General features: G+C 38.5%; 1 protein-coding gene across 1 annotated transcript; it reads left to right on the forward strand.

The window, feature by feature from the left end:
- The first annotated feature begins 303 nt into the window (after positions 1-303).
- LOC111919099 (mitogen-activated protein kinase kinase kinase 18) lies at positions 304-1,682 on the forward strand. The gene has a single exon (XM_023914712.3). It carries the CDS (start codon positions 447-449, stop codon positions 1,536-1,538), a length of 1,092 nt encoding a protein of 363 aa, XP_023770480.1. The 5' UTR covers positions 304-446; the 3' UTR covers positions 1,539-1,682.
- The last annotated feature ends 19,458 nt before the right edge of the window (positions 1,683-21,140 follow it).

Below are 21,140 nucleotides of genomic sequence, written 5' to 3' on the forward strand. Positions count from 1 at the left end.
CTCATCAATAACAACTAAAATTGACTTAACCATAAAATCAAAACGTCATATAATGATTATTTCCCAGAAATTATGGAACAACATCCCACAAGCAAGAGATTGATTAAGTTTCTAATTACAAGCAAACCCTTCATGACACGTGTCCCTGCCACGTAGCTGCCGTCTTGGCCTGCCCAAAAAGTTGTCACTCGCTACCCACAATTTGCCACGCTGTCAAACTCCAGTTAAAGCAATCGTCAACTCTAGAAAGAACAAATGCCACCTACAGACTTCCCACCCAACCAAATAACTACACCTTTTCAACAAAAAAGCTACAAAAACCTTTTCCCATTTATGAATTTACAACCCACTATATATATAAACCACAAACCCTTCAAAATCAACCAACCAAACTCAACCCTCAAAAAAATTCTTTCAACGACACGTATTTCTTCAAGAAAATCGACATGGGGTGGACTAGAGGTCCTGTTCTTGGCCGTGGCTCCTCCGCCACCGTCTCCACCGCCACCTCCACCTCCGGTGAGGTTTTTGCAGTCAAGTCTATGGAGTTGTCGCAAGCTCAAAGCTTGCGAAAGGAACAATATTTCTTGTCTACTTTGAGTAGTCCTTATGTCGTGAGCTACAAAGGATGTGATGTTACTAAAGAAGATAACAAGATGATGTACAATCTTTTGATGCAGTACATGCCTTTTGGTTCCATTGTCGACGGAATAAATGGAAGAAATGGTGGCGGGTTGAAGAGTTCGGAGATTTTAAGGTATACAAGGGAGATAGTTCGAGGGTTAGAGTACCTTCATTCGAGAGGTGTAGTGCATTGTGATATTAAAGGTGGGAATGTTTTGATTGACGAAAGTGGTGCGAAGATTGGTGATTTTGGTTGTGCGAAATGGGTTGATGAGGTGGCGCCGATTTGTGGGACGCCGATGTTTATGGCGCCGGAGGTGGCGCGAGGTGAAGAACAGGGGTTTCCGGCGGATGTATGGGCGCTTGGATGTACAGTGATTGAAATGGCCACCGGTGGTTCACCATGGTCAAACGTTGCTGACGCGGTGTCGGTTCTTTATAGAATTGCATTCTCCGGGGAAATCCCTGAAATCCCAGATGAATTTTCCGATCAAGCGAAGGATTTCGTTAGAAAGTGTTTGAATCGGGATCCAAGAGAGAGATGGACGGCGAAAGAGCTTCTGAAACACCCGTTTCTCCACCAATTTGACGACAATTCAAAGCAAATGATATGTGAAAAAATCTATACGGATTCACCGACGAGTATACTTGATCAAGACGTGTGGGATTCAATGGAGGAACCGTCGACGTCGTCGTCGTTGGGAACTGATTTTGCTCCATCCACGTGTTCATCGAACTCTTTGAGGCAAAGAATCAAACAGTTGGCGGACAAGTCAGAGATACCAAAGTGGAGATGTGAAAAGGAGGAAACCGAATGGATCACGATCAGAATCAATGAAGATAGTGACGGAAAAGCAAACAGCGGAGCAGTGACAGGTGCGGTAGGTAACGAGATGGAGGTGGGTGCACCATGAGTGGCGGTGAAGATGATGAGTTGTTCATTAGTTTCGTAGATACTAGATAGTAGATACCCCCAAAATTGGTTGTACACAAATATTGTAAATGGAGATAAACACGTTTTAGAATTTATTTCATCCAACTTTTTATTTTATTTATTATTATTTTTTTCCTTCGACCTCACATAAGAAAGAGAATATTCAATTCGATAACTAGAATATTCAATTCGATAACTAGAAGCCATTTGGTTCATTCAACTTCTAACAAGTGAATAATCTATTACACCATTAAGCTAAGTTTTAAAACTGTTTAAAAAATATCATTCAAGTTTAGCCGATATAAAAAAATATCAATAAATTAAGGTTTTTGTACATAAAATATCATCTAAATACATGTTTTGTTTAAGTTACACCTTACGATAAATAGTTGTTTAATTTGATATTACCTGATCAACACAATGTCTTAACAAGGTAACTAAGGGACAGTTTGACAAAATCTAAATTATTAAAATCTGAAATTCTAAAATGATCTGAACTTTAATTGATGTTTGATTGGAACCTTTAAATCGATATGTTGAATGATAAAAATGATCATTTTACACTTCTATAATTTTTTTTGTTGAATTTAAGGCTTCCGTTTTATAAAATAACCAAAAAAAATAAAAAACAAAACACCATACAAAATTCAAATTACACATACATACAAATTAAACACAATTCCAAGTCAAATATAAATATTTTCAAATTCACGATTTGCGCCTATGAATGTTCTTCAAGAGATACATATTGTTGGGGAAAAACAAAATAGGGTTATTGGAAATCTGGATCACAAACAGGAATCGTGTTAACACTTTCCTTGTTTGATATTTCGACCCTGTATGCCTTGGGTATCACAAAATCCAAACTGGGATAATTCCTGATGTTACAATTCTGATTTTAGGCACAAAATCAGAATCAATTTTGAGAGAAGATGAAGAAGAAAGCGTTTTCCGTTTTTCTGTGTTCCAAAGGAGTCGTTATTTTCCTGGATTTATCCACTCAACGGATAAATGAGAACAATTTGCATATTTCAGAAAAAACATATTAGTCCATGTATTTGCATTTTTCAAGAATGACAGATTAGTCGTTGTACTGTTCTAAATGAGAACAGCACCCCGAACCCCGACTTGACATAGTAGATTAGGGTTCGGTACTAACAATGTTTAGTAAATACAAGTGTGCACTCCCACACCTCCTAACTTGTATTATAACTAAAACATTATTCTTGAAACACTTGTTAAATCCATTACACTAAAATATATTTGGTGATATAAAATCACCAAAATCCTCCCCTATTTTAGTGTAACCTTGAATTAACAAACTTAAAAACAAAAGATATAAAACTAATGCATAAATGAAAATATCGATACGATTGAATTTTCATGTTAGTATATTACACATTTCAAACATTCGAGAAATCAAGGTATCTCAAAGATTGAACCCATCAACTCTTTTGAATATCTGAAGATAATATACACATTAGTTTTACAATCATCTCAACAAAATAACTTGACACTAATTATAAAGTTGTGTGTCCCAATCCATTCTTGATCGTATAAAAGCCAAGTCCCAAGCTCTTTAAAGTGCGGCTACACTTCACGATCATATACGTGATTCTTTTATTCATGTACCTGTATACATTTTATCAAAAGAATCATTAAGAAATCAAATTCATCCTGGTCTCTACAGGGTCAAACACACGTACCTTGGGATAGTTATAATGTGTGTTCCAATTCATATAAATAAGCTTTCCTCATTGAATTCAACCTCTAACATTGTATTAGAGGGGAATTGGGTGTCTCATTCATAAGAATTTACAAGGACTTTAAACCCATCCCTATAACAGACTTGTGCACTAAGTCTCGCGCCAAACTCTTAATGAGATGGTCCGCCAAATTTTGTTGTGATTTTACAAACTCAATCGAAATCACACCATCCATGATTAGATTTCTAATCATCCCATGTCTAACATTAATGTGTCTTGATTTACCATTATAAACTTGATTATAAGCTTTACTCAAAGTAGAAACACTATCACAACGAATAGATAATGGTGATATCGGTTTCCTCCACAATGGAATCTCATAAATCAAATTCTTTAACCATTCTGCTTCCTTACTTGCAGCAGCCAATGCAATAAACTCAGATTCCATTGTTGAACTTGTTATACAAGATTGCTTCTTAGATGCCCATGAGATAGCACCTCCACCAAGGAAAAATACCCAACCAGTTATAGAAGAATGATCTTCTCTATTGGATATCCAACTCGCATCAGAATATCCTTCCAAAACCGAAGGAAATCCTGAATAACACAAACAATAATCCTTGGTTCCTTTCAAATACTTGAAAACACGATGAACCGCTTGCCAATGTTGAGTACTCGGATTATGAGTAAATCTACTCAATCTTCCCACTGCGAAAGCTATATGGGGACGAGTGCTAGTCATAGCATACATCAAAGAACCAATAGCCTGTGAGTACTCATGTTGAGAAACTGATTTGCCTCTATTAGGCATCAACTTCATGATTGAATCCATAGGGGTGCTAACGAGTGTTCAATCACTGTAATTGAACCATTTGAGAATTTTCTCAATGTAATGTGACTGTGTAATAACAAGTCCCTTGTTCACTCGTTTAATCCTTATACAAAGGATTACATCCGCCTCCCCCATATCCTTCATGGAAAACTTTGAAGACAATAAATTCTTTGTTGCATTAATTTAATTCTGATCAGTGCCAAAAATCAACATATCATCTACATACAAGCAAATGATCACACCAGATCCAGATGAATCAAAACAGCAGTAAACACATTTGTCAGATTGGTTTAAAGAAAAACCATTAGACAAAATAACTTCATCAAACTTCAAATGCCATTGTTTTGGAGCTTGTTTAAGTCCATACAATGATTTTACAAGTTTACACACTTTTTGCTCATTTCCAGGCAGAACAAAACCTTCTGGTTGTTTCATATAAACTTCCTCGTCAAGATCACCATTCAAAAAAGTTGTTTTTACATCTATTTGATGAATAACTAGATTGTGTATAGCTGCCAAAGCAAGCAACAATCTAATGGTAGAAATCCGTGCTACAAGTGCTTATGTATCAAAATAATCGATACCGGCTTTTTGTCTAAAACCTTGTATGACCAGACGAGCCTTGAATTTATCAATGGTTCCATCTACCTTCATTTTAATTTTGAAAATCCATTTACATCCCAAAGGCTTAGAACCAGGAGGTAAATCAGATAACACCCAAACATTATTCTCCATAATGGATGACATCTCTTCATCAACCGATTCTTTCCAAAACACAACATCTCGAGACTCCATAACTTCCTTAAAAGTCTTTGGATCAGTCTCAAGATGAGAGGAATATGAGTATTGTTTCTCCACTTTATCCCTCGAACCTTCAACTAAAAATAGTTGAAAGTCATCGCCAAAATTTTTCGCGACTTGACCTCGTTTGCTTTTATGAAGTTGTTGTGTTTCTGGAATTGAAACAACTTCCTTAACATCTAATTTAAATACCTCACTTATGCTTGGAATTAGATCCTTTGGTATTTGAATTGAAAAATACCGCAACTCATCAAAAATAGCATCTCGCGATTCTGTAATGGTATGAACGGAATATGCCTCGTTAGGTTTTATAACATAAAACCTATAAGCTTTGGAATGTTCTGCATATCCAATAAATATGCAGTCAATTCCTCTTTCACCCAAAATTTTCTTTTTAGGTTCGGGTAATTTCACAACTGCTCGACATCCCCAAATTCAAAAATAATTCAAATTTGGTGCTTTCTTGTGCCAAAGTTCATAAGGAGTAACTTTGTTCCATTTATTAGGAACCCGATTTAGCACATAATTAGTTGTGAGCATATCTTCACCCCAAAAGCCTTCACTTAAACCCGGAAAAGCAAGCATCGAGTTTACCATTTCTTTTAAAACTCGTTTTTTCCGTTCAACAACACCATTTTGTTGTGGATTGTAAGGAGCTGTGGTTTCATGAATGATTCCAACCTATTGGAAGTATTCAGAATCCATGTACTCTCCTCCTATATCTGTCCTAAGTCATTTTATAGAAATACCCAACTGTAATTCGACTTCGGTTTTATATACTTTAAACTTTTCCAAAGCTTCATTTTTGGAATGTAACAAGTATACATAACAAAACCGACTTGAATCATCAATAAAAGTAACAATGTACTCTTTATTTCCTAAGGAAGGTGTAGCATGGAAATCACATAGATCACTATGAATCAATTCCAACACTTCTGATTTTCTATTATCATTTGGAAACGGTTGTTTCGTGATTTTAGTTAACATACAAGTTTTGTATTTTTCAGAATTAATTTCAAAAGCTGGAATTAATCCGGATTTTGACATTTTAACCATTCTTTTAATATGAACATGTCCTAATCTATTATGCCATAACATAGAATTATCAAGATTACATGCAGAAGTCATACAAGTAGATTTGATATGTGATGCAAAACAATTTATAACATTTAACTTAAAAACACGTTCACAATAATAACCAAATCCCACAAATATTCCACATTTAGACAACACATACTTGTTCGACTCGATCACTTGTTTATAACCCATACAATTCAACAAACCACTAGACACAAGGTTCTTTTGAACCTTTGGAACATACAATACATTAAACAAATTAATTGTTTTTCTAGAAGTAAACGTAATACTAATAACACCAGATCCTAAAATTGGCTTTGATCCTTCATCTGCCATGTGTAAGATAGAACCTTTATTTACTATGTTCAACTTCGTGAACCACCGTTCATCATTACACACGTGATGTGTAGAACAGGTATCAAGCAACCATGAATCTGTATCAAACCCTGTACAAAAGAAACTTCTGGAGTTAGTAGCATAACATTGAATACTGAACTTACAAGATCAATAGTAATTTGACCTTTGGTTGCAGATTGATCATGAGATCGACTGCCACCACCAGCACCATCTTTTCCACTACCACTTGCACCTTTATTTCCAAGTTTCACCTAACAGTCACGTTTCATATGCCCTTTCAGATGGCATCTCTAACACACAAGTTCCTTGGAATCCTTGTATTTTTTGTTGGAATTTTTGTTGTTACCCTCATACTTACGTTTTTTACCCTTGCCCTTGTGAGTAGAATTGTCTTCTTTATCACATTCAGCCATGTGAACTTGGGGCTGTCCAAAATCAGATTTGCCCTTTCCAGTTCCTTTGTCATTATCTTGATCACAAAGTCCTTCGATTTTCAAATGACTCCCAAGTTGAATCAAACTTATCTCTTCCTTTCTATGTTTCAGATGGTGTTTGAAATCTTTCCATGAGGGTGGAAGTTTATCAATCACACTTGAAACAGCAAAGGATTCGTCCATGGACATGTTGTGTTGTTTGAATTGACCATAAATTCGTAGGATTTCATCATATTGTTCCATTACAGATCGAGAATCAACCATTTTCTAATTGTTGAAATCAGAAATAATGAACTTTTTACTTGAAGCATCTTCTGCAATATATTTTGTTTCAAGTGTGTTCCACAATTCACTTGCAGTTTCAATATTTTGATGAGTGTCAAAGAGGGAATCACACATACCATTCAGAATGTGACCAGATGTAGTTGTCATTCTCCTATTTGCTTCTCCTTCTGATTTGTTCCAGACTTGCATCTTCAACCTCTTCTGGTTTTTGGGTAGAAAGAACATAGATAACTTTCAAAGTGGTCAACCAGAAGTGCATCTTCTTTTGCCAACGTCTGAAATCTTGGCCCTGGAATTTCTCCAATTTGCCAAAAGAAGTATTCATGTCTTTCAATGAATTGCCAACCATCTTTTCCAGAAAACGAAAATATCAAACAAGATTGTTGGGGAAAAACGAAATATGGTTATTTGAAATCTGGATGACAAACAAGAATCGTGTTAACACTTTCCTTGTTTGATATTTCGACCCTGTATGCCTTGGGTATCACGAAATCCAAACTGGGATAATTCCTGATGTTACAATTCTGATTTTAGGCACAAAATTAGAATCAATTTTGAGAGAAGATGAAGAAGAAAGCGTTTCCCATTTTTCTGTGTTCCAAAGGAGTCGTTATTTTCCCGGATTTATCCACTCAACGGATAAATGAGAACAGTTTGCATCTTTCAGAAAAAACAGATTAGTCCCTGTATTTGCATTTTTCAAGAATGACAGATTAGTCGTTGTACTGTTCTAAATGAGAACAGCGCCCCGAACCCCGACTAAACACAGTAGATTAGGGTTCGGTACTAACAATGTTTAGTAAATACAAGTGTGCACTCCCACACCTCCTAACTTGTATTATAACTAAAACATTATTCTTGAAACACTTGTTAAATCCATTACACTAAAATATATTTAGTGATATAAAATCACCAACACATATTTCCTTTCAAGAATCTTTTCACATGCGAAATCCCAAATATATCAATCTTGCAAAAACCATGAACTCATTTACCTAAATACATTTTAATAATGAAGATCCAAAAGGTTGAAAAAAAAAACAAGAAAAAGATGGATTATTAGACCGGAGGGTGTGGGAGCGAAGCTTCCCTCACTTTTGGTGGGCCATACCCTCTTTCCCTCACCTAAAAGCCAAGGAATGGGTGGGAAGTCCTTCCCTCACTTTTTTTTAAAATATATTTCATACATATATTATACTCATTTTGTAGGGAATTAAAAACCATGAATTTCGATATATTTTTTATATTTTTATAGTAGGTATATAATTTTATAAATATTAAAAAAGATAAAAAGAAAAAAGAAAAAAAAACAAAACTGTCCAATAGCATGAAGATAGACAGTGCGGCACCCCCTCCCACCGAATCGTTTCCCACGGTTCTTTCCCTCACCCACAGAGTGGTGTTCAAGAGTGAGGGAAGCTTCCCTCACCCCTTTCCCGCTCCCACTCCATCCTGCCTTAGAAAAATAGAATGTGAGCTTTTACATAAAAGCAAATCCAAACCATAAATATGAAGAAGGTATCAACAAATCACATAAACAAGAAAGATATATGTATGTCCATGATATTACTATTTTTATACTAATTTCTACAGAGTAAAATCATCATCAATTTATAGTTTATTTAACCATTAGCTAGTAGTATATGTTAACAATGAAGCTATAAAAACGTGTGATACAATTCCCATAACAAGCTACAATTCTAATATCAAAATTACACAAATTACCATCCAACAATTTGTATAATAGTTTTCAATTCATTGATAACATCATATAACACCAATGAAAAGTAATTAAATTGCATTTTCCAGCTAGCAGGCTAGTAAACAAGAAAGAATGAACACAAATAGATGCTTAAGGGAAAAAGGTCCAACTTCAATAGCAAGAAATCATCACCAACACTACTTTACGTCGGATAGTTTACTGATTAAAGCTTATCACCTCTTGCAAGACAATACTATAGTCGAGTCCATGAGCAAAAAAGATTGAACATTCACCATCACTTTGATAGGGGAAATAACATTTGAAACACATCACATACCTAACATTGAGCAAAAAACATCAATTTGCACAATAAACAAATCCATAAAAAACGATTTTCAGATGGATGAAACGATTTCAACATGGATACACGATTTTAGATGGATAAAATTGATTTTAGGAAAAAAATGATTTCAACAGAATAGGAAAAATCAATTGCATGCAACATATTCAAATCTTAGAAGTACTTCGGATAAACAACACCATATAAATTTGATTTTAGCATACCCGATTCCAACAAAAAGAATGGAATCAAAAGTTAATATGTCATTCGAATGCGAAAGGAGGTGGTGACGACGGTGGAGAAGTGAGGCGTGATATGTAGCACCCATGTTTTTTTATTCCAAATGACATTTTCTTGTAGCAGAAGGTGCCCTTTTCGGTGTGGAAGGTAGTTTTTGCTTCGTCCTCTCGTTTCATATGTACTTGATGGTAGCCCTTGTACGTGTCAAGGAACATTTGAGTTGAAAGACTTCAAGCGATTGGACCTTCTGATCAATATTCACGAGAGGATAATAGTCCTTTAGGCAGGCGTTGTTAAGGTCCAAGTAATCAAAACACATTCGCCATGACCAATTGGCTTTCTTTACCATAACGGGATTTGCGATCCTTGTTGGGAACATCACTTCCCTGAGGATGTCGGCGTTTACCAGATCGAACACCTTTGTGTTTATTGCCTTGTTCCATTCTGCCGCCTGACCTCTTTTTTTTTTTTTTTTTTTTTTTTTTTTTTTTTTTTAACCCGATTGCTTCCTGGCGTGACATTAAGGCTGTGTTCTATAACCTGTCAATCGACACCTGTCAGATCTTTTGGTTTCCAGACGATAACGGTGGAGTATTGCTTTAGGAGTGCTACCGGCCGTGCCATGGTCTCATCTGATAGGTGAGCGCCGATTCGCACAAGCTGTTCTGGATATTCCATGTTTATCTGGTGTTGTTAGGCGGAACATTCCTCCTTGGACTTCTTTGGTGCACATACAAGCTCTGGGGCGGCTATGATCTGGTGGCAATGTTGTGCCCTAGTGTTTTTGGCAATGACCATCATTGATCCCTGGCATGTGCTAAATTTAACGATGCCATGGATCTTCGATGGTACGAGGTGCAGTAAGGAGATTGCCGATCGTCCGAGTAGAATATTGTGTTCCGTTAGGTAACAGATCAGAGAGTATTCGATTGGTCTTATGATTCGATCCTTCTCGTCAAGATTGACCAATGTTAAGGGCAACCGAATAACGCCCAATGGCCATAAGTTGTGCCCGATGAATCCTACCAATGGTCCACCGGTTGGGGGCTGTAGCCCCTCCTACCACGCATCTGGTAGTTGTCGAAAACAATGCTCATAGAGTATATCAGAGCAACTACCATTGTCAATGTATATTCGATGGACTTTCATGTTGCGAATGAATCCATATATAAGGAGTGGACTCGCGAATCCCAATTCGATGGTCTGGGATCGCTGCTCGAGAAACTAATGTTGAGTAGGTTTCTCGAGTGTGCCGCAATCTCGTCTTCTACGTAGTGAGGTGTGTTCCTCTTATGAGAGTTAGAGATGGTGAGTACCTTTTTGTCGTCATATGGATTTGTCTGGAACAAATCGAGATGCAATATTGCTATCTGAGGCAATGGAACATCCGACAACAGTTGCCGGAAACTGCTCTAGAGTACTGGCTTTGCTACATTTGCCGTAATCGGCGGGACCTGTGCCATTAACATCTATATTGGGGTCTGTGTTCTACACTCACGATGATGGTCGTTGTTTAACGTCATCGATATTTTGAACAGATCTTCTACTGCCGTCCCAGATGCTATTAGGTTTAGATCCCTATTTTGCAGAGAACCAACTTCGTTTATTGGTTGTATCACTCTGAGGATACGTCCCACGGATGGCTCCAAATGTTGTGACATGTTGAACATGGGTTTGGATACCGGATGATGGATCCGCCTTAGGATTTTTCTTGAGAACACAACACAGAGAAGAATCGTTAAAGGACGTCCGGATGTTCTCCCGGGATCGTCGCTCTGACAATCAAGTTAGTTTTCTAAGGTAGGTAAGTTTAGGGTAATATTCGTGGGAGAGAAGATGGATCATTTCCTTGAGACGGAAGAGATCCTTTTATACCTGCTTCTAAAAGATCATGGGGACCTTATCCGATGAGCATGAGACATGGCCTCCTCTGACTGGGAGGATCACACCCACGTTAACTAACTGCTTGGTGACGTCAGTTCTGAGCATCACCTAAGCTTTCTGTCACATCTTGATTAGTCGTGAGTGAATTAGAAGATCGTGGTGGATATTCGTCCCTCATGGAGGGAAACGAACTGCCACCCTCGCGCTAGACTGCATTGGCCAAGACCAGGCCTTCGCCAAACCTCTGACGAGATAACGTCTCGTTGATGATTTCCATTACATTTAACATGACTGTTCATGGTAACGTTAACAGAGACGATAGTATAGGAAGGAGGCTGCAATGGAAGTTTTGGGACCTGGAGGAGAAGTTGTGGTCTGAAATTTAGTGTATGAAGTGAAAAGACAGGTGCCAATGCTAAGGGTAAAGGGGTAATATGGGAATAAGTTTCATTTAAATACATACCCAAGTCTATTTCACTCAGATGATTTGGTTAGATGTGAAAAAAGAGTCAACTAAACGGTCTGAATCTTTTTAATTTAGACCTTGACTCTTAATTATCATATTCAGATGTTAAAAAAAATAGGCCCTAAGTATCAAATTTGTTCAAAAATCATCATTCAGGGTTGGTTTGTTCAAAATATAAAAGTGACGTAAGATCTTTGTACACATGATACCGTCTAAGTGTAAATTTTGTTCAAATCGCACCTTATAGTAGCTGATTGCTTAGTTGGCATAGTTAATGCTTATTTGACATATTAATTAACATCTAGGATAATAATCAACATATAATCCCCGCAAATGAAACAAATTAGTGCTATAACTCTCCTATACGATTTCCATCAGTTGAGGATGTAGATATGTCATCAAGAAATAAGGCCTAAAGAGCACACTAATACTCATTGCCATGTTCAATATAAATACAATCGGACTTTACAACTAATGTGAAGAAAAAGGGAAAAAGTACTGTAACACCCTATTTCTAGATCGGATCGACTTAAGGCTTCAAGGTGTCAAAGGCATGTTTTTTTTTGGGTAAAATCAGGATTTACGATGTGACCATTGAAGGGTCACGACGTGAGAACGGATTTAATGAATATTCTGATTTAAATGAGCTCACAACGTGAGCAATAATAGCTCATGATGTGAGGTACGCTATAGCCCAAGCCCACAATCTTTTAGGGATTCCATCGTATTTAAACCCCATAAACTTCATTTTAGGGTTCCAAACCAGCCTCTTTCGTCCCTAAACTCAGTAAAACCCTAACCCTAGCCTCCCCTTGTGCTTCTTGAGCTTTTTGTGGAGTTTTGGAGGTTTGAAGAAGAAGCGATTGCCATGGAAGCATAGTTGCAACTTGGAAGCTTTATTTGCAACCTTTAGCCACACTTCTGGACTAGTGTGAGTAATCAAGATCCAAGATTTACGTTTCCTTACTGCTAGATCTAAGGTTTTATGCATATTTATCCAAGATCTTAAGAGTTAGAGTGTTAGGACTCAATAAAGTTGGAAACTTTATGGGTCCTTAGGGTCCCTAGATGCTTATATGTCATGGATATGAACTTTGAATGATGTCGGAGTTCATTCATGAGAATTTATGATCTTTTTCTCCATGAATGACCTAATTTGAGTCCAAGTCATTTATTGGACATACAAGACCTTAAAGCATCGACTTTTATTATCCTTGGAGTGTTAAGAAGGCTCCTGGAATAGATGGATTAGTGGCTTAATGTATTATGAGGTTTTTGAATCAAAATGGCATTCAAACGGACCTCACGATGTGAGGAGATGCATGTCATGTCATGAGGGTGGCCAGACTTGAGTATTTTGTCCTCTAGCGACTCACGACGTGAGCCATAGATGGTCACTGTTAACGTTACTGTATGCGGCCACGTTAAACTTGACCAAAATAATTGATGGGACGTTATTAAGCTAGGGCCTTGGTTGGGACCCAGTGTTGGACCAAGTAGGTCAGCGCCAAGATGATAGCCCACTTTCCCTCACGAGGAAAGAATATTCCTCGTGATCTTCTCATTCTCTCACGACCAATCAGGTCACGAGAAGGAGCCTGATGACGCCCAGAACTAACGTCACCTGGCAGTTAGTTAGCATGGCATACTTCTCCCAGTAAGAGAGTGTCACGTCTCACTCCCACATAGGAGAGTCACCTCATCCCGTTAGTAACACGTATAAAAGGATCTCTTCCTGCCCAAGGAAGGGATCCATATTCTTCCCCCATATAATTTACCCTAATCTCTCTCTAAGTAATAACTAACTTCTTCATCGGAGCGACGTCTCGAGAGAACCCTCGGTCGTCCTTTAACAACTCTTCTGTTTTGTGTTCTTAGATAAACCTCCATGACAAACCTGTCTACAAGCAATCAGTTCCTTGTAGAGCATGTCACAACATTTGGCGCCATCCGGACGTATCCTCAGAGTGATACAGCGCCAATAGACGATGTTGGTTCTCTGCAAAAGGGGGATCTAAATCCAACAGTATCTAGGGGGTAGTAGAAGATCTGTTCAGAACACCGATGATAGTAAACAACGACCATCGCCGCATGTTGAGAGAAAAACTTTTGAGAAACACACTTGAAAAAACGTTAGAAAAAGTTATAGATTGCGGAATAAAGTTAATCTCAAAGGATCATAAAGCTCAACAATAATAAGAAGTTAGAGTTAGATAGTTAGTTGCAAAATATTTAAATGCAGAAAAGTAAGGAAATATAAATGACAACAAGTTATATATCAAGTAAACACTAAGCTGATTTTTAACAAGGATTGCAATCAAACCAAGTTAGTTTACGTGATCAGCATAAAGTGAATGAAGTCACAAGGACTTTCTCTAAAGGAGAGTTTGAGAGTTCGATCTTAATATATGAGTGTAAGTTCAGAAAAGATCTTTGAAGATAGAAAAAGGTAAGGATAAAGAGATTCAGGTATTAAGAGAGATAAGAGATGTTTCATGCAGAATAAGAGAACTCTATTTATAGAGTCTCGAGAAATTACATGGAGAATAAACAAAGACTAAATTTTTGATAAAGTGTCCATACAAGGCACACTAGATAATACAATGTAAATAGATAAGTTAAGAGACAAAATAACTAGTCTTTGTTGCGGATGACTTCTTCACTTGAGGTTGCGGTAGCAAAAGATTCATTGCGGTAGAGAAGTAGACTTCGGATTGAGAGGTTTAAGAGGGTCACTTTCTTGATTCAACATTTCCCCCCTAAGTGACCTCTTCAACCTTTTCACTTGTTGAGTTTTAGGAACTTGATCAGTAACCACCAAAACTTTCTTACTTCACCCATCCATGTGATCCTCCTTGTAATTTCAAATTTTACTTCATCAGTAGTGTGCTTCGTCGTATGCACTGAAGTCAAGGTGACTTCCAGTTGCCTGCGGGTTAGACGGTGCATAGTTGTGATGGGGACGAAGTATTTAACGTTGTTGTTGACTCTCTTGAACACAAATCCCAATTCTGGAAAGTTGGTTGCACCTAAGGATCGATCTTGATATCCTTCAGTAAAGACATGTGTTGGATCAAGTGTAGGAAAGTTGAATTTTTGAGCAAGGACAGGATGAATATATGCATCAATCTTTGCGAAGTCACACATTGCGGACTTCAAATACTCACATGCCTTCTTATACACAATCCTCACCTTGGGATGTTTCTCCGACTTGATCTGAAACACCCTAGCAATCAAGAACACCTCCTCCAGATTCATATAAGGAAAATCAGCCCGAGTTTTGATATAATCGTTGCCTCTTCTCGTCAGTGTATACTGAATGAACTGTGTTTTCATGAATTTTCTGATCTTGTAACTCTTGACTCCGAAAGGTCTATCGTTAGACCATATGTTTTCAAAGTCAGATCCGTGATTGACATGGAATCTGCTTAATCTTTCAAATTCAAGTGGAAGCCTTTGGTCATCGGGAAGACTACGGTTGAAAGGTTCAAAGACAGTGAAAAACTTCGTGTTTGGAGAGATAGGGATGTCCCAGTATCCATCTGTAGGTGGTTCGACATACGTCAAAATGGGCCTGTAGTCGTCGTCAAGCAGTCTTCTTGTAGGATTAACCCAAGTGTTAATCACGGTTTCATCCATTATCATGTCAAAACCATGCTCTCTCCAGAAAAGTTCCACAAATTTGCTGCTTTCTAGTCTGCTTTACATTGTTTGGTTGTGGGAGAGTCATTGGAATGTTTAGATGACATTTTTGGCTCCAGATTTTTGAAATGCGGTGGAGTTTCTTGACGAGGTGGGGGTTGATGAAGCTCTTGAAGTGGTGAGTTATGTGGTTCTTGATGCGGTGAGTTGTGTTATAGTGGAGAGGAGTGATGAGTTTGCACTGGTGAGGGAAGCATGTGTGTAACTGTAGTTATAATTGGAGTTTGCTGAGGAGTGTATTGTAGAGAGTGTTGTTGAGTTTCGATCCTTGGTTGTGATGAAATAAAGTGGGATGGACCGAAGTTTGGTATAGGGACCGCTGCTGTAGATTGATGGTGTTGTGGATGTGAGTGTTCACTTCCCCTTTTTGAGGAAGTAACAACTTGTTGCTCCTTAAACCATTGTCTGAGGCTATTAATCTTCGAGAAGACATTGTTGAACTGGGATTTAAAAATATCATTGAGTTGTTGATTGTCTGGAATCTTGGTGTTGAAAAGAAGTTGATGAATTTCATTGGTAAGATTCAATATTTCTTAACCATGGGAGCTTGCAGACAGATAGCGCCTTAAGTTGTTGATTGTGGATTGAAGGACCGCAATCGTGGACCGATAAGCGTTGTGAGTTTCCTCAACAAGCTTCTTTGTCTGGACTGCTTGATCCACAGTTGTATATTGGAGTTCAGCCTTGATTGCAGATACTTCTTGGATTAGGCGTTCAGCAGCCGCCAAGAACTCTTTGTGATCAGCAGTTCTGTTGCTATCTAGGGCTCGAATGCCCATTTCCACATTTAAGGAAATCCTTTCAACAGCCAGTCTTTCCCTAGTTTCGATACGTTCAACCTGCTCTGCTAGGGACTGTGACCCAACAACTTTAGTCTGTTGCAGTTGAGGGGTTGTGACTACGGGTAGAATCTTATCCACTTTATCTTGAAGATTGAGAAATTCTTTGCGAGTTACCGCCATCTTGTTCTTCTTTTTCTTCTCCTTTGGCTTAGAGATGGAGTGTTGAGAGCCACCAGACTCTTCTTCTCCATCAAAGATCACCATGAAGTCATATGAGTGAGGAGGGTAATCTATTTCGTTAACATTAAGGTCATCCAAACCAAACATTGGTCCGGAAATGATCTTAATTGCGGTTCCGTCTTCATTTGAGCCTTGTGTTTTAGCAGTGGGGGGTGGTTTAGATGAACCAATACCATGAATATTTTGAGCATTTTGCACCGTGGCTTCCATGCGAGACATCCAATCTTGAATTTGTAGAAGATCTTGAACAATTTTGGCATTGCTGAAAGCTTCTGCCCAGTAATTTGCTACGGTTAGCAATTCCTGTTCCTTTTGTTGTTGTTGCTTTGGTTGTTGATCCTTGCGGGCCTGTAATGCTCCGTAGAAGGATTCATACTTCCTGAATTCGGACTCAGTGTTTTACTTACTGACTTCGGACTCAGTGTTTTACTTCCTGACTTCAGACTCAGTGTTTGGTTGATATCGGGTCCAGGAGTCATCTGAAAAATAACCGTCAAATCCATGAGTTCGCACCGGGGTGTCTCCCGGGTTCGTGGTTCCTACCACAATAGTGCTCACCACGCCTAAACCACTTGTGTGTAATGGTGGTGGAGTAGGATTTCCCAAACTTCCTAGGTCTCCTTGACCCATAGTCAAAGTGTGGCCTCGGTTCGGTTCTGGCATGGGTGAAAGAGGTGCTCTGCAATTGGTTACCAGTTTGAAGTGTTTGGGTGATAGAGAGAAGAATGGAGCGCAAATCCTCTGGCTAAAAATAATAAAGGTTACTTTCCCTGGAGACCTTAGCGCGATGTGTACCAATGGGATCCTCTTGGGATCCAACTGGGGTGTTGTCTCCATGTTCAATTGAAACAAATGCACTTGATGCATCTGAGTAGCTAGAGATGGTGGATGCGAATAAGCCTGCGGGGCTCCAAGGACTACCGGAGTCTTTTGAGAGACTGTGGTATTTGCCCGGTCACACATATGGCTCTGGATAGGGTTAATCGTAAGCTTCTTTCGTCTGAAGAGATTATAAGATTCATCACTTGTGGATTCATCCACACTCACAGGTTCGTCATGAGTATAGGATTAAGAGGAAGAGGATTCAGTTGAAGATTCTACAATCATGTGTTTACGTGCCTTGGAAGGATTTTTACGTTTTCTGACTATGCTGTGGGGGTGCTTCTTAGAAGATACAAGTTGCTTGACATGTTTGGATTTTGATTGAGAGGGTCCTTCAGTAACAAGGACTGAGGTTGAAGTGGGAACTGTGGTTGCAGTAGGAACTGTGGTACTTGAGGAACCATGGGGTTTTGAAGAAATAACAATCGCTTGACTGGGATAAGGTGGGGAGGAATGGTATGGGTCAATACCATCCGTAGCCTCTATGTGATTAGTGACTTATTGGGTTTCAAGTCCAACAGATATCAAGATGTGTACAGGCAATCGTCTCAGTGGTCCAAAAATTGATTGATCTTTTGAAGGAGTGTACCTTTTTATGTCGCGTGTGGCGAAGAGATTAGTATCCGCACCTTTGTCAAGCTTCACATCTTTGTGAAGATCCAAGATACAGAGAGACCAAAAGCGTGCAAAGGTGAGTTCAGTAGGGTCTTCTCTAGGGTTCTCCCTGGGAAAATACTGTAAAAATGATCCCAAAGAATTTGTCCATAGTTGATTGCATTCTCTGTGAAGATGCTCCACACAATCTCCAGCAGTTTAAGTCCCATGTTATTAGTGCCTCCGGTTCTGCCAGAGAGACTCTAGATCACAAAGTGACAAACATATTGCCATACTGCAGGGAGTTGATTTTTCTTGAACTCCCCAATACGCTTCAATTTCTTTTGATACCCCATCTGGTACAAGGTTGAGATGATGTCATTAGTGCAGGGAGAGTAGAGTTTTATTGAGGGAAGAACATGAAGATTAATTGCTTCCAAGAACTTGGCTTTAGTCAGAATAACTAAATAATCGTCGATCAAATTCAGATGAACTTATTGAGGGTTTGAGTTTTGGCAAAACACAGAGAAGGCACATTTGAACAGGGTGGGTAGTGGAACGACGTCAGTGAAGAAGTTGAAGGCACCAAACAGTGGGTGTGAGGTCAGGAACTTGATCATCAAACGGATTGCTTCGTTGTATGAGGGATGATCTTCAAACACTACCCAAAAGTTGCTTGATGCTATCGATGGAGACTGATTCCTGTTCGTTGAATTGGAACCAGTTGGTCTACCGAACCCAGAAGCCTTTGACTGCTTCTTTGAAATACCAGATTTCACCATTTTTGAAAGAGTTTAGGAACTTACAGAAAGTAGATTGCAAGAAGGCGATGAAGAGAGAGAGAGATCATCTTTGAGGGTTCAGAAAGCGTAAAGCTTTCATGGGAAAGAAAAAGGGTTTATAAGGAACCATATTTCAAAAGTTTATTTGATTTACCCTATATTCAGCTGTTAATGGTAAAAACCCTTGGGTTTTAACCATTATCAGCCACATATAATTAAATCAAAAAGAAGATATGTATTTTTTAAAGAAAAGAAGATATTTAATGAATGTTAGGTCCATCACTGCACGTATGAAGAACGTGTGGCGAGGGTGTAAGATCCATTGAATAAAAAGAGGAAGTTGAAACGGATTAGACAGTTGGGGGCTATGAGAAGTGATAGGTTAAGGTAAAATATTTCTTTTATGGAAAAGATATTTATTTGTCATTTAACCAAAAATAGGTCTGACACAGAAAAGATACCTTTTAAAGGGGACTGAAACGTTGTATGCTACAAAAGAATGTTTTTTTTGTTTTTATTTAATGAAGAATTTTTATTAAATGAAGACCATTAGATAACACACAATATTATCAGTGAATTTATGAAGTGGTTGATGATTTATTAAAAGTGACTGAGAATGGTTTAATGACTGTGGTGGAAGGCAGTGTTACTGTGATATCAAGATCTGAAAAGAACATTTGATAAAAGATCAAAACAACAAACAATAAAGACCCAAGGAATATAGGTATTATACATGGCTGCAGTATACAGAGGATACTGAAACCATGTATGGTAGATATATTACTCTAGGACCGCAACGGTGACCAAAGGGGGTCTATGGTACCTATCAATTCAAGAAGAATTGCGGGTCCGGATTCATCATCCCTAACATTTGCAGAAAACTGTTGAGTTTTGTTACATGAAATGCCTTTGTAAACACATAAGCAATCTCTTCGTGAGTATTGACAAAAATAAGTTCGATGTTACCTTTGAGAATATGGTCTTTGATGAAGTGATACCAGAGTTTGATGTGTTTCGTCTTTGAGTGGTGAATAGGATTATGAGAAATCGCTATGACACTCTCTGAATCACAATAAATTGGTATCCGCAGCATTCTATATCCGTAGTCTACCAGTTGGGTTTTCATCCATAAGACTTGAGAATAGTAGTTGGCTGCGGCCACATACTCTACTTCTGCGGTAGACAAGAAACACAATTTGTTCTCTTGATGACCAGCTGACCAATCTTCCTCCAAGAAATTGACAACCAATGGAAGTACTCTTTTTATCCAATCTGCATCCGACATGATCCACATATGTGAAATCTTGAAGGCTGAAATCATTTCCTGCAAGATACCAGAGGCCTAAAGCTTTGCTTCCTTTCAAGTATCTAAGGATTTGCTTGACTGCGGTCAAGTGCGATACTTTGGGATCGGCTTGGTACCTGGCACATAAGCCTGTTGAGAAGACAATATCTGGTCTGCTTGCAGTGTGGTACATCAAAGAATCAATCATTCATCTATAAGTTTTGTGATCCACTGATTCTCCGAAAGGATCAGTAGAAATCTTATATCCGAAGGCCATAGGAACCTTGGCTGAGGAACAGTTATCCATTGCGTATTTCTTCAGCAATTTAGTGGTATACTTTTCCTGATGAATGAATATCCCTTGAGGGACTTGTTTTACTTGGAGTTCTAGAAAGAAATTGATCTCTCTATTCATGCTCATTTGGAACTTGTTAGTCATGAGCTTTGCAAATTCATCCACCATATCCTGATCTGTTGACCCAAATATGATATCATCCACATAGATTTGTACAAGCATAAGGTGATTATTATTTGCCTTTATAAATAATGTGGGGTCAATCACACCTCTTTTGTTTCTGTACATGACAAGAAACTCGGAGAGAGTCTCATACCACGCCCTCGGTGCTTGTTTAAGACCATAGACTGGTTTTTCAAGCTTGTAACAATAATCTAGGAAATCTTGACTTTCGAAGCCTGGAGGTTGTTGTAAGTAAACCTCTTCTTTCAGCTCACCATTCAGGAAGGCACTTTTTACATCCATTTGATGTACTTTGATATTTTTTTGTGCCGCATACGCTAAGAAAATGTGTATGGCTTCCATCCTGTCTACAGGGGCATAAGTTTCATCATAGTCAACACCTTCCAGTTGACTATACCCCTTACCAACTAATCTTGCTTTGTTTCGCACAACCGCACCGAATTCATCAAGTTTGTTTTGGTAAACCTATCTTGTTCCAACAACAGTGTGACCTTTTGGCTTCGGTACTAGTTGCCACACTTTGTTTCTTTCAAACTCGGCTAGTTCGTCTTGCATGACAGTGACCCAGTCGGGATCTAGAAGAGCTTCCTTGATGGATCGAGGCTCGACTGCAGACATGAAGGCCGCGTAGTGACAGTGATCCGTTGGATCATTAGAAGACTGAGTTTGTACGCTTGTAGATGGGTTACCAATGATTTGTCCCGGTGGGTGGT

Source organism: Lactuca sativa, chromosome 7, assembly GCF_002870075.4.
Source record: "Lactuca sativa cultivar Salinas chromosome 7, Lsat_Salinas_v11, whole genome shotgun sequence".
Lineage (NCBI taxonomy): Eukaryota > Viridiplantae > Streptophyta > Magnoliopsida > Asterales > Asteraceae > Lactuca > Lactuca sativa.